The following is a 15,170-nucleotide window of genomic DNA, read 5'->3' on the forward strand; positions in this document are numbered from 1 at the left end:
ACACAACCTCCACCATCATATTCTATTCCACATATAGTGCTATACCCATGGCTCACGCTCATGTATTGCGTGAAAGTTGAAAAGGTTTGAGAACATAAAAAATATGAAACAATTGCTTGGCTTGTCATTAGGGTTGTGCATTGTAATGCCCCGAGACCATTGCGCCAGGTGTCTTCCAGTTTTTCGCCGTCGTTGCCATGTCATTCGTTTGCGTGTTGCATCTTTGCCATGTCATCATGTGCATTGCATCATCATGTTTCCAAAACTTGCATCTATCTCGGCCTCCCCGTTCCTTATGTTGTCCGTTCTGAGCCCAGACACACTTGCACGCGCCCGCGGCATGTCTGGAATAGTATTTTATAAGTGGCCGGAAAATGTTTTCGGAATGGGTTGAAAGTTGGCATGCGGTGTTGTTATGTTGTAGGTAGGCCGCCTGCCAAGTTTCATCGCATTCAGAGTTCATTTGATTCCCCAATGGATAACTATAACGGCAGATAGCCGGTCTATCGTCGAACGTTTTCGGTCTCCGAAAACTGTTACCGGGCTGCTATTCGCTCTCCTCCCGGCCCACTCCCACTCTACACAGCCCACTAGGCTCAACCTAACCCCCAATCCGCTCCGGACCGTCCGATGGTGATCGAACGGCTCCGAAACGGAGCAGAACCCCCTCCTCTAGCCCCTTTCCCTATATAATCTCCTCCCCCTTCCAATTTTGGAACCCTAACCCCCCTTCACCTACCTCTAGCCTTTTCCCCTCGGATCAGCCGCCGCCACCTTGAAATCCGCACCGCCAGCCACATCCAGCCACCTCCCCCTTGTTTTCTGGCCCAGCCACCACCATCTCATCACTTGGTGCTCAGCCACTGGCCGAGCCGCCACCTGCGTGCCGCTCCAGCCAACCAGAGCCCTCCACCTGTCCCCACCATGTCTCCCCACTCCTCCCCGCCGCCGCAGGCACGCGCCAGGCCCGCCCGAGCCCCGATCTGGGCCCGAGGCGCCCGCACTGCGCCGCCGCCTCACCCTGGATCGAGAGGAGCCCCGATCCCGCAGCTCGTCCCGCTGCCTCCTCCCGCCGGTGACCCCGACCCCACCGCTGGACTCCGCCGGCGCCTCCTCGGTCGTCCCTCGTCACCGCCCTCGCTGGAGATGAGTCCTAGTTGCCCTTTTCCCTCTCCTTCCCTCTCCTTCTCTCTCCATCTCTCTCTCTGACCTTCCCTTCCTCCATTGCCCTGCAGGAACTACCACCGCCCGTGGAGTTGCCCAGGCTGCGTTCTTCGCCCGATCAAGTGGGGATCTGCCAGATCTGGAGTACCTCGTCCTATTCTCGGCCTTCCCGCTTAGATCCGTCACCGGAGTCCGAGTCTCCGCCGCTCGCTGGTGACGTGCATGGCGCCGCCGCGCTTTTGCTCGATCCACATGCATTGACCGATGCGGTCGACCGCGTGGCCCGCCAGCCATCCTGCGCCAAGGCCCAGCGCCATCCTCCCTGCACTCCGCGTCCCAGCCCCGCGTCCGGCCCATCTACAGCAAGGCCCAGTTCGCCCCGGCCCAGTGACCACGCTGGTGAGCGCCCGCTTGCAAACCCTCGCCCCTGGGCGCTGTGTAATATGTTGCGCCCACTGTTTCGGCCCATGTTTTTTTCCTAAATGAATTTGTCTAATTATCCAGTGCACTGCATATTTACAGAAAAGTTCCTAGAGTTCATGCATATAATAACTCACAAACCGTGCATCAGATTAAAACAAACTTTATATGTAAAATGGTTAGAATTTTGTGCAGATTAATAATTTCCAACTTTCATCCATGTTTAAAATGTTTAAATTGTTGTTTGTGTTTATTTTGCTAAATGCCATGCTAAAATGCTTTATTTCATAACTAAATAACCGTAGCTTGGATTTAAATAAACTTTATATGTAAATGGGGTAGAAAAATCCCTAGTTTAACATGGTGGCTTTACTTTTCATGTTTAATAACTCTAAAATTGTGTATAGGGCAGAACAGTACCAACTTTAAAATATGCACATGAGGATTTTTCCGGACTTGTTGTTTGTTGTTCCGGCCTCATTTAAACTTGCCTGGATAGGTAGTTTTCATATGCTTCACCTCTTGCCATGTTAATCAACATTTAATATTGTTGGGTACATGAACGAGATCGAACTAAATAACTTGAATGTGGTGATCCGTCAATATGCAACTTGTTGCATATTGAGCTCCACTTAACTTGTAGTTTTGCTTCTGCACTTTGCGCCCTAGTTTCCGTCATACCAGTGTTATGTTCCTTGATTTTACGTTCCTTACGCGGTTGGGTGTTATGGGAACCCCTTGACAGTTCACTTTGAATAAAACTCCTCCAGCAAGGCCCAACCTTGGTTTTACATTTGCCTAACAACCTATTACCCTTCCCTTGGGTCGGCCAACCCGAGGGTCATCTTTATTTTAAACCCCCTGGGCCAGTGCTTCTCTAAGTGTTGGTCCGAACTAGAGCCCCTTGCAGCGCCACCTCGGGGAAACTTGAGGTTAGGTTTTAGTTGTACGGATTGCTCATCCGGTGTTGCCCTGAGAACGAGATATGTGCAGCTCCTATCGGGATTGTTGGCACATCGGGCTGCTTTGCTGGTCTTGTTTTACCATTTTCAAAATGTCTTGTAACCGGGATTCCGAGACTGAGAGGGTCTTCCAGGGAGAAGGAATATCCTTAGTTGACCGTGAGAGCTTGTGATGGGCTAAGTTGGGACATCCTTGTAGGGTTTAAACTTTCAAGATACGTGCACGCGGTTATGTGGCAGATGGGAATTTGTTAATTTCCGGTTGTAGATAACTTGACACTTGACTTAATTAAAATGCATCAACCGCGTGTCTAACCATGATGGTCTCTTTTTGGCGGAGTCCAAGATGTGAACACGGTTCTTGTGTTATGCTTGAATGTAAGTAGTTTCAGGATCACTTTTTGATCACTTCTAGTTCACGACCACTGCGTTGCTTCTCTTCTCGCTCCTATTTGCGTATGTTAGCCACCATATATGCTTAGTGCTTGCTGCAGCTCCACCTCATTACCCTATCGTACCCATAAGCTTAAAAAGTCTTGATCTCGCGGGTGTGAGATTGCTGAGTCCTCATGACTCACAGATACTTCCAAACAGTTGCAGGTGCCGATGATACCAGTGTAGGTGGCGCAACTGAGCTCAAGTGGGAGTTTGATGAAGATCTTGATCATTGTCATGTGTCTTTTCCGGATGATCAGTAGTGGTGCCCAGTTGGGACGATCGGGGATCTAGCATTTGGGGTTGTCTTCTTTTATTTTGGTTCCGTAGTTGGACCTTGATTGTATTCTGGATGATGTATGTTTAACTTGTATTTGTGTGAAGTGGCGATTGTAAGCCAACTCTTTATTCCTTTCTTATTCAGTACATGGGATTGTGTGAAGATTACCCCTCCTGCGACAAACCTACCATGCGGCTATGCCTCTAAGTTGTGCCCCGACACGTGGGAGATATAGCCGCATTGTGGGTGTGACAAGTTGGTATCAGAACCATTGTGATGGGCAAATTGGTAAACAGAGCCATCCCCAACTTAGGAGCCCCCTGCTTAATCGAATTGCTGACGTTGTTGAGTATAGAACAAAATGTTTTGAGTCTTACGATTATATATATCGGAGAGTAGGATTATTTTTACTCCTCAGTCCCTTCGTCGCTCTGGTGAGGCCTCCTGACGTAGAAGTTTTGACTTTTCTCTCCTCATATTTCACTAATTTTTTTTAGGATCACGCGGGTATCTTGGGATCGTTCCGATAGTCTTGTGACGAGAACATTGTTCTTGGTGCCTCCTGACATTTAGGGGTTGTGGCAGTGTCTCGGGGAGTTGAGCTCCGAGGTGTTGTCGTCACAATTTTATCGTTGCAGTTCTAGAATACCAGAGTTTCGCTGACATCGAAAATCTCTTTTATGTAGTTGTTAGTAAGATAACCTCGACGCCACCCAGTACTGGGGCGGGAGTTCGGGAGTATTGCCATAACTCGTTAAACGGATGCTTTTCGAAGGTTGAGGTACACGATTCCGAAGGTTTCTTGGTTATGTGTTGAAGGATGGATACAGCTGGATGTAGGGATTGTTAGTTTGGGTGAAACATTATGCTTCCCCTGTATCCCCAACACTTGATTGCATAAACAGAAAGTTTCAGGAGTTTATAAGTGGGAATTCAAGTATCTCGTAGGATTTCTTTCCAACAGACACATGATACGATATGGGGTCTATCATATGTTTGTTTCCGGCTTATTCTGCAAGCCAATCCTTGTTTTGTTTTCAGTTGTGGTATTCGAGTTACTTCGAAGTCAAGTGATGATTCCATACCTTCCCTAAGCAGTGTTCTCATATTTCTATGGAATTGCTAATCCTTCGTGATCATCGAGATTGTCATGCCAATTGTTTTCAACCGGTGCGATTCTCTTCAAGTTGATCCTATCATTTTTCCCTATTTGCAAGATAAATTCTCAGTTCTTTGCAACAGTGTTTGTTTCATCCATTCCAAGTTGTCTTTGTTTTCCCGCCCTCCCACCCTTTTTCTTCCAGGACTCAGATTTCTTAATCGAGTATTCTTTTATTGATGGGAAATCTCTCCATTCTTTTCCATCAATGTTCTTATCTGGTGATTCTCAGGAAGATACTAACGAAGCTTCAAGTTATCATTCTTCATTCTCTTTTCTTCTCCGGTGGATTTAATTCAAGCTTTGTCGATCATATCTTTTCCTCGTTTCAAACATTTTATCATGCCGGTGCACCTCTTAATTATCCACTTCTCGTTATTCAATTGTTCCGGACTGCTGAAAATATCTCAGAAGATTCAAGTTTCCATTCTCAATTCGCTCAAGTTCTTTTGAGGATGTTATCTCATTCAAGCCATTTAATTCAACTGGTGCATTCTCTCTTTTAAATCATTCAATGGTGTTTCTTTTGAGTGGGCCCTAACTCATAGGTCTTTTTCCAGGATCTTACCTGACTCTTCTTTTTTCGGAGTTATTCTCAAATTCATTTCAAAGTTTGACGTAAGAATGAATTGTCATCAGTCAATTGCCTTTCTCCAAGATCTTTCAAAGTCTTTTCATCGTTGGTTCAACCTTTCTAATTTCCATTCCGGAGTGTCTCAACAATTCGTGGTGTTTCTCGTCGTCATTCTCGAATTTTGAAGACCAAAGTGGAGTTTCCTCTTAAATCCTTACCCGTTTTTTCAAACATGTGTAGTTCAAGCTTGACGCTATCCTATCATAATTGTTTTCAATTGTGAGAATTCTTTTCACCCATCCGGAGCAATTCAGGAGTCTTTCAGTTTGATTCTCCGGAACCCATCATCTCAGCTTTATTCATTCCAGCTTTTAGCTCCCGTTCTCCAAATCTTACCGGTGCATCGTTCAAATATCCTCTAACAGTTCATGATCTCTCCGTTCTCATGTATGTAAATTCCCTCAAGCATCATCATTCGTTTTCCAATTCTTCCCGGTGAATTGTGCCTTTGCTACTTTCATTTTCAATTTTTACGGTGGTTTGTTCAAGATTCCTCTTCCTATGTTCTCATATTAATTTATTCATTGTTTCAATCCTACCGGTGATTCGTTGAAGACCTTCCTAAGTTTGCGCTATGTCTATCTTAATCCTTTCTATGAGAATAAGTAGTATGCCAAATCCGTTGCTTGCCATCAATTTAAATTGGTGAAGGATATGCATAACGTAATTCTTATTATCGTTTCATCCAAGTGATCTAATTTCTTCTTTCCGGAGTTGTTCATCATATCACATTCTCGGTTCGAGATGCTTCATCTTTTCTTTTTCGGAGTTCGTTCATGATATCAAAATTCTAGGTTTCAATTGTTTCATCTTTCTTTTCTGGAGCTCCAAGTTATTTCAATTATATCATTTCAAAGCTCCATCTAATCATCGCAAGGCTTCACCCGGTGTTTTCAACTTCTCTTCCTTTCTATCATCCTTTATTACCGGAGTTCTTCATGGAGTTTCTACGTGGTGGTTCATCAAGGATTCTTTGCATTCTTCTATTGCTCTTCAAGATTTCTCTTGAAGTTATGATCCGCCAAGCTATACTCTCAAATAAACATGGTGCTCAACACATGTCTTGTTTTGAGGAGTTCAAGCATTCTTCATCTTGCATTCTGAAATGCAATTCGTTCTACTTTATCTTTCGAGGTGGTGTTATGTCACTCTTGACAATTTCCCTTCGTGTGTCATGATTCAAAAGTTGACAAGAATGAGATAGTTAAACCCATCAATTTCTTCGAGCATGAGCTCTTCTCAATCCATCAATCTCTTCATTGGAATTATCTTGGGTTATATTTCACCTAAAGCTTTCCCTAAGGATTGTTGCTATTTATGGTGCTTATAAATGACCCAAGTTCTTCATTTATCCTCCCGGTGAAATGAGCTTCTCGTCTCCTTATTGATATCAATTCAATCTTTTGTTTCTGTTAGTGGCAGAATTTCACCTCAAGTTTTGGGATGTTTTCCATAAGCCCACAACAAGCTTACTATTTTCGTTGTTGGTTTTCCAACAACTCTGTTCGACCCTTCTCCTAAAGATGCTTTTCAAGCTCATTTGAGGTAGAAGATGTTGTTTTCTCCTCCATTCTTTTGATTCCATTCTTACTTTTGTTCCGGAGGCATTGTGATGTTGCTCTCTTCGACCCATCATCTTGTTTGTCAAGATCATGTTCAATTCCTTCCATTTACAGTCGGAGTGCTGTCCAAATTATATCATTTGTATTCCTTCTCTAACTTGTTTTAACTGGAGTGTTGTGCCTATCATTCCTCTTCTAACCAGACTCTCATCCAAGTGCTTTCATTTTGCCAAGATCATATTCTTCACCTTCCATTTCCAACCGGAGTGTTGTCGTAATTGATCTTTATCGTTCCTTGTACATCACGTTTCATCCAGAGTGCCTGCATGTACTTCTTGTCCATTGCAACCCTCTTCTTATGTCTTTCAACCTACAAGGTTCTAGTAATGTTCCTTGTTCCTCTTTTCTAACGGAGTGTTTTCAACCTTGTGCATCTTTGTTGTATTCTTTTCTCGAAATTGTTTAACCTCTCAAGGTTCATTGGCTTCACTCCTTTGCCAAAGAAGCAACTTCGTTTTACCTCTTCCTTTTCCGTTTTCTCTCCGGTGCCATCCTAGATCTCGGGACAAGATCCTCTTATAGTGGTGGAATGTTGTAACGCCCCGAGACCATTGCGCCAGGTGTCTTCCAGTTTTTCACCGTCGTTGCCATGTCATTCGTTTGCATGTTGCACATTTGCCATGTCATCAAGTGCATTGCATCATCATGTTTTCAAAACTTGCATCTGTCCCGGCCTCCCTGTTCCTTCTGTTGTCCGTTCTGAGCCCAGACACACTTGCACGCGCCCGCGGCATGTTCGAAATAGTATTTTATAAGTGGCCTGGAAATGTTCTCGGAATGGGTTGAAAGTTGGCATTCGGTGTTGTTATGTTGTAGGTAGGCCGCCTGCCAAGTTTCATCGCATTCGGAGTTCGTTTGGTGCCCCAACGGATAACTATAGCGGCAGTATAGCCGGTCTATCGTCGAACGTTTTCGGTCTCCGGAAACTGTTACCAGGCTGCTATTCTCTTCTCTCCTCCTAGCCCACTCCCACTCTACACACCGCTGCAGGCCCGCGCCAGGCCCGCCCTAGCCCTGATCTGGGCCCGAGGCGCCCGCACCGCACCGCCGCCTCACCCTGGATCGGGAGGAGCCCCGATCCCGCAGCTCGTCCTGCTGCCTCTCCCGCCGGCGAACCCGACCCCACCGCTGGACTCCACCAGCGCCTCCTCGGTCGTCCCTCATTGCCGCCCTCGCCGGAGATGAGTCCCGTCCGCCCTTTTCCCTCTCATTCTCTCTCCATCTCTCTCTTTGACCTTCCCTTCCTCCATTGCCCTGCAGGAACTACTACCGCCCGTGGAGCTCGCCCAGGCCGCGTTCTTCGCCCGATCCGGTGGGGATCTGCCAGATCTGGAGTACCTCGGCCTATTCTCGGCCTTCCCGCTTAGATCCGTCGCCGGAGTCCGAGTCTCCACCGCTCGCTGGTGACGTGCATGGCGCCGCCGCGCTTTTGCTCGATCCACATGCATTGACCGATGCGGTCGACCGCGTGGCCCGCCAACCATCCTGCGCCAAGGTCCAGCGCCATCCTCCCTGCACTCCGCGTCCCAGCCCCGCGTCCGGCCCATCTACAGCAAGGCCCAGTTCGCCCCGGCCCAGTGACCACGCTGGTGAGCGCCCGCTTGCAAACCCTCGCCCCTGGGCGCTGTGTAATATGTTGCGCCCACTGTTTCGGCCCATGTTTTTTTCCTAAATGAATTTGTCTAATTATCCAGTGCACTGCATATTTACAGAAAAGTTCCTAGAGTTCATGCATATAATAACTCACAAACCGTGCATCAGATTAAAACAAACTTTATATGTAAAATGGTTAGAATTTTGTGTAGATTAATAATTTCCAACTTTCATCCATGTTTAAAATGTTTAAATTGTTGTTTGTGTTTATTTTGCTAAATGCCATGCTAAAATGCTTTATTTCATAACTAAATAACCGTAGCTTGGATTTAAATAAACTTTATATGTAAATGGGGTAGAAAAATGCCTAGTTTAACATGGTGACTTTACTTTGCATGTTCAATAACTCTAAAATTGTGTATAGGGCAGAACAGTACCAACTTTAAAATATGCACATGAGGATTTTTCCGGACTTGTTTTTTGTTGTCCCGGCCTCATTTAAACTTGCCTAGATAGGTAGTTTTCATATGCTTCACCACTTGCCATGTTAACCAACATTTAATATTGTTGGGTACATGAACGAGATCGAACTAAATAACTTGAATGTGGTGATCCGTCAATATGCAACTCGTTGCATATTGAGCTCCACTTAACTTGTAGTTTTGCTTCTGCACTTTGCCATGCCATGTTTCATTAAATCGGACATGCATCATACTTTTTTGTGCATCATGTCATGTTTATGTGATGGTTGTTTACTATGTTGCTTTCTTATTTCCGGGTTGCCTCTCTCGTTAGCTTCGTTTTCATTCCGGAGTTGTGAGGATTCGTTCGACTCTGTCCGTTTGTCTTCTTCTTGGACTCGTTCTTCTTCCTTGCGGGATTTCAAGCAAGATGACCATACCCTCGAAACCACTTCTATCTTTGCTTGCTAGTTGTTCATTCTATCGCTATGTCACGCTACCTACCACTTGTTATATCATGCCTCCCATATTGCCATGTCAAGCCTCTAACCCACCTTCCTAGCAAACCGCTGCTTGGCTATGTTACCGCTTTTGCTCAGCCCCTCTTATAGCGTTGCTAGTTGCAGGTGAAGTTGAAGTTTGTTCCGTGTTGGAACATGGATATGTTGGGATATCACAATACCTCTTATTTTAATTAATGCATCTATATACTTGGTAAAGGGTGGAAGGCTCGACCTTATTCCTGGTGTTTTGTTCCACTCTTGCCGCCTTAGTTTCCGTCATATCGGTGTTATGTTCCTTGATTTTGCATTCCTTACGCCATTGGGTGTTATGGGAACCCCTTGACACTTCGCTTTGAATAAAACTCCTCCAGCAAGGCCCAACCATGGTTTTACATTTTCCTAACAAACTATTACACTTCCCTTGGGTCGGCCAACCCGAGGGTCATCTTTATTTTAACCCCCCCCCCCGGGCCAGTGCTTCTCTAAATGTTGGTCCGAACTAGAGCGCCTTGCAGCAATACCTCGGGGAAACTTGAGGTTTTATTTTAGTTGTACGAATTTCTCATCCGGTGTTGCCCTGAGAACGAGATATGTGCAGCTCCTATCGGGATTGTCGGCACATCGGGCGGCTTTGCTGGTCTTGTTTTACCAGTGTCGAAATTTCTTGTAACCGGGATTCCGAGACTGATCGGGTCTTCCTGGGAGAAGTAATATCCTTCGTTGACCGTGAGAGCTTGTGATGGGCTAAGTTGGGACAGCCTTGTAGGGTTTAAACTTTCGAGAGCCGTGCCTGCGGTTATGTTGCAGATGGGAATTTGTTAATGTCCGGTTGTAGAGAACTTGACACTTGACTTAATTAAAATGCATCAATCGCGTGTGTAACCGTCATGGTCTCTCTTCAGCGGAGTCCGGGAAGTGAACATGGTTCTTGTGTTATGCTTGAACGTAAGTAGTTTCAGGATCACTTCTTGATAACTTCTAGTTCATGACTGATGCGTTGCTTCTCTTCTTGCTCTTATTTGCATATGTATCCACCATATATGCTTAGTGCTTGCTGCAGCTCCACCTCATTACCCTATCCTACCCATAAGCTTAAATAGTCTTGATCTCGCGGGTGTGAGATTGCTGAGTCCTCGTGACTCACAGATACTTCCAAACAGTTGCAGGTGACGATGATACCAGTGCAGGTGGCGCAACCGAGCTCAAGTGGGAGCTCGATGAAGATCTTGATCGTTGTTATGTGCCTTTTCTGGATGATCAGTAGTGGTGCCCAGTTGGGATGATCGGGGATCTAGCATTTGGGACTGTCTTCTTTTATTTTGGTTCCGTAGTCGAACCTTGATTGTATTCTGGATGGTGTATGTTTAACTTGTATTTGTGTGAAGTGGCGATTGTAAGCCAACTCTTTATCCCTTTCTTATTTAGTACTTGGGATTGTGTGAAGATTACCCCTCTTGCGACAAACCTACCATGAGGCTATGCCTCTAAATCGTGCCCCGACACGTGGGAGATATAGCCTCATTGTGGGTGTGACATGCCTGCTTTGAATACATTGTGTGGTGAAGATGGAGCATAGCCAGACCATATGATTTTGTAGGGATAACTTTCTTTGGCCATGGTATTTTGGAAAGACATGATTGCTTTATTAGTATGCTTGAAGTATTATTGTCTTAATGTCAAATGATAGACTATTGCTTTGAATCACTCGTGTCTTAATACTCACGCCATGATTAAATCACATGATCAAGATTATGCTAGGTAGAATTCCACATCAAAAATTGTCTTTTTTATCATTTACCTACTCGAGGATGAGCAGGAATTAAGCTTGGGGATGCTGATACGTCTCTGTCGTATCTATAGTTTTTTATTGTTCCATGCCAATATTATACAACTTTCATAGACTTTTGGCAACTTTTTATACTATTTTTGGGACTAACATATTGATCCAGTGCCTAGTGCCAGTTCCTGTTTGTTGCATGTTTTTTGTTTCGCAGAAAATCCATATCGAACGGAGTCCAAACGGGAAAAAAACTTAAGGAGATTTTTTTGGAATATATGCGATTTTTGGGAAGAAGAATCAACGCAGACGATGCCCGAGGGGGCCATGAGGCAGGGGGCGCGCCCTAGGGGGTGGGTGCGCCCCTGGCTCTCGTGGCCACCCCGTAAGGCGGTTAGTACCCTTCTTTTGCCGCAAGAAAGCCAATATCCGGATACAAATCATGTTGAAATTTCAGCCCAATTGGAGTTACGGATCTCTAGGAATATAAGAAACGGTGAAAGGCCAGAATCTGGAAGCAGAAACAGAGAGAGACAGATCCAATCTCGGAGGGCCCTCGCCCCTCCGCCGCCATGGAAGCCATGGACCAGGGGGTAAAACATTCTCCCATCTAGGGGGAAGGTCAAGGAAGAAGAAGAAGGAGGAGGCACCTCTCCCCTCTCTCTCGGTGGCGCCGGAACGACGCCAGGGCCATCATCGCGACAACGATCTACACCAACACCTCCGCCATCTTCACCAACGTCTTCATCACCTTCCCCCATCTATCTATAGCGGTCCACTCTACCGAAACCCGCTGTACCCTCTACTTGAACATGGTGCTTTATGCTTCATATTATTATCCAATGATGTGTTGCCATCCTATGATGTCTGAGTAGATTTTCTTTGTCCTATCGGTAATTGGTGAATTGCTATGATTGGTTTAATTTGCTTGTGGTTGTGTTGCTGTCCTTTGGTGCCCATCATATGAGCGCACATGTGGATCACACCATAGGGTTAGTTGTATGTTGATAGGACTATGTATTGGAGGGCAAGAGTGACAGAAGCTTCAACCTAGCATAGAAATTGATGCATACAGGATTGAAAGGGGACCAATATATCTTAATGCTATGGTTGGGTTTTACCTTAATGAACGTTAGTAGTTGCGGATGCTTGATAATAGTTCCATTCATAAGTGCATAGAATTCCAAGTTAGGGATGACATGCTAGCAGTGGCCTCTCCCACATAAAACTTGCTATCGGTCTAGTAAAGTAGTCAATTGCTTAGGGACAATTTCGCAACTCCTACCACCACTTTTCCACACTTGCTATACTAACTTTATCGCTTCTTTACCTAAAACAGCCCCTAGTTTTTATTTACGTGCTCTTTATATTCTTGCAAACCTATCCCGTTACACCTACAAAGTACTTCTAGTTTTATACTTGTTCTAGGTAAAGTGAACGTCAAGCGTGCGTAGACTTGTATCGGTGGTCGATAAAACTTGAGGGAATATTTGTTCTACCTTTAGCTCCTTATTGGGTTCGACACTCTTACTTATCAAAAGAGGCTACAATTGATCCCTTATACTTGTGGGTTATCAAGACCTTTTTCTGGCGCCATTGCCGGGGAGTTATAGCGTGGGGTGAATAATCTCGTGTGTGCTTGTTTGCTTTATCACTAAGTACTTTTTATTTTGTGCTCTTGTTTTCTATCTTTAGTTATGGGTAGGACATGCAAAATACCAAAAACATTAGTGGTACCTACTGAACCAATTGTTGAAGAACCACTCAAAATATATCACACTACTGAAGCTTTTTACTTGGATCATCTTCGATCCCTATGTGCTCGGGCTGAAACCCCAACTAGCTTAGTCGAGGGCAAATCTTTAGATGAGCATGCTTGTTATGTGCGACACCGCATATCTAAAAAAGGGAAACTTTTACTGGATCAAATTCATCGTTTGCAGTGCTATGCTTGGAATTTATGTGAAATATATGATTGTACTTGTTGTTCTAAATACCCTAAGAAACACCTTCCTTACCAATGTGAGTTTAGTGATAATGGAGTCGTATCTTCGTATACTAAGGGTGTTTATAATTACTATGATGTTCAACAAATTGAAGAATTTGTTGCTTTTAGGGGTACTTGTGAAATAGCTTCTTTTATTGAAGAGTGTGATACTATTCTCTACAAATCTGAAAATTTGGCCATACTTAAATATTGCTATGATAATTATGCTTCCAATCCCTATATTAACCCATATATTGAGGACTCCTTCGTTGTCCAAGAAGAGATTAATATTTTGTAGGAGTCTATGGAAGAAGAAATTAATGACATTGTGAGCTCATTGGGTGAAAAAGACGAGGAGGAGTGCGAAGAACAAAAGGAGGAAGAGCGGATTGATCACCCGTTCCCACCATCTAATGAGAGTAACTCTTTATCCCATACATTGTTTAATTTCCCTTCGAATTTACCGAAGGACGAATGCTATGATGATTGTTATGATCCTTTGATTCTTTTGAAATATCCCTTTTCGATGATGCTTGATATGCTTGGCCAAGATGCCAATATGAATTATGCTTATGGAGATGAACTTGCTATAGTTTCTTATGTTAAACATGAAATTGTTGCTATTGCACCCACGCATGATAGTCCTATTATCTTTTTGAATTCTCCCGACTACACTATATCGGAGAAGTTTGCCCCTATTAAGGATTATATTGATGGGTTGCATTTTACTACTACACATGATTATTTTGATAGATATAATATGCATGTGCTTGCTGATCCTACTTGCAATTATTATGAGAGAGGAACTACATCTCCGCCTCTCCATGTTTCCAATATAATAAAACTGCAAGAAACTGTTTATACTATGCATTGGCCTTTACTATGTGTGAATGAATAGTTCTTTTATGACATGCCGATGCATAGGAAGAGAGTTAGACTTTGTTTTTGCATGATATATCTTACTTTGTGCTCACTACTAAATCACAAATCATTGTTAATTAAAATTGGCTTTGATATACCTTGGTATCCGGGTGGATCCATTACTTGAGCACTATATGCCTAGCTTAATGGCTTTAAAGAAATCACTGCCAGGGAGACAACCCGGAAGTTTTAGAGAGTCATTTATTTATGTTGTGCGCTTTTATAAATTTTAAAAACAAGAAAATAAAGAGGGGAACCTAAAACTTTTTCAAAAAGAAAAGCGAAAGTGAGAAAGATGAGCATTGTTAAAGTGGGAGCTAGCCTTTAACTTTGTTCATGCCCATGGAAACTTTGTGACCCATGATTACAGAAACTTTTCAACAAAAATAACTATCCCCTTGTACAAATCCATTGTATCATAAAAATAATGTGCCAAGATTTGCCTTTAGGATGTTTACATTGCTTGTTGGTTTGTGCGGTGGAAAACAGAAACTTTGGCTGTAGTGCGCGATTTTACAGTTTTTACTGGAATGTCAAACGGTTCTGAAACTTTTTTCACTGTCTTTCTATACAAATTGTTTATTTTTCCTAATTTGTTCAGAATTTTTGGAGTAACAGAAGTATGGTGAATGTTCAGATTACTACAGACTGTCCTGTTTAAGACAGATTCAGTTTTTGATGCATCGTTTGCTTGTTTTGATGAAACTATCAATTTCTATCAGTGGATTAAGCCATGGAAAAGTTATATTACAGTAGCTACAATGCAAAAACAAAATATGAATTGGTTTGCAACATTACTTAGAGTAGTGATTTGCTTTATTATACTAACGGATCTTACCGAGCTTTCTGTTGAGTTTTGTGTGGATGAAGTGATCAACGATCGAGGAGGTCTCGAGATGAGGAGAAGGAGGACAGGCAAGAGATCAAGCTTGGGGATGCCCAAGGCACCTCAAGTAAATATTTAAGGAGACTCAAGCGTCTAAGCTTGGGGATTCCCCGGAAGGCATCCCATCTTGCTTCAACAAGTATTGGTATGTTTTCGTCTTCGTTTCGTTCATGTGATATGTGCAAATCTTGGAGCGTCTTTTGCATTTAGTTTTCACTTTTATTTGATGCACCATTCTGGTATGAGATAGTACATGTTTGATTTATAGAATGCTCTTTGCACTTCACGTATATCTTCTGAGTATGGCTTTATAGAATGCTTCATGGGCGTTGCTTATATCATTTGAAGTTTGGATTGCCTGTTTCC

General features: G+C 43.7%; 1 protein-coding gene across 1 annotated transcript; it reads left to right on the forward strand.

The window, feature by feature from the left end:
* The first annotated feature begins 474 nt into the window (after positions 1 to 474).
* Positions 475 to 1,509, forward strand: LOC147990804 (uncharacterized). The gene is made up of 3 exons (XM_087538401.1): positions 475 to 490; positions 746 to 1,156; positions 1,236 to 1,509. The coding sequence occupies exons 1-3, from the start codon at positions 475 to 477 to the stop codon at positions 1,379 to 1,381; spliced, it is 573 nt and encodes a 190-aa protein (XP_087394527.1). The 3' UTR covers positions 1,382 to 1,509.
* The last annotated feature ends 13,661 nt before the right edge of the window (positions 1,510 to 15,170 follow it).

The sequence above is a fragment of the Triticum urartu genome, chromosome 1A (assembly GCF_056163025.1).
Source record: "Triticum urartu cultivar PI428250 chromosome 1A, HENAU_Tu73, whole genome shotgun sequence".
NCBI lineage: Eukaryota > Viridiplantae > Streptophyta > Magnoliopsida > Poales > Poaceae > Triticum > Triticum urartu.

Coding starts and splice junctions, on each gene's coding strand:
- LOC147990804 (XM_087538401.1), top strand. Junction 1,157..1,235: donor CTCGCTGGAGATGAGTCCTA/GTTGCCCTTTTC, acceptor ATTGCCCTGCAG/GAACTACCACCGCCCGTGGA.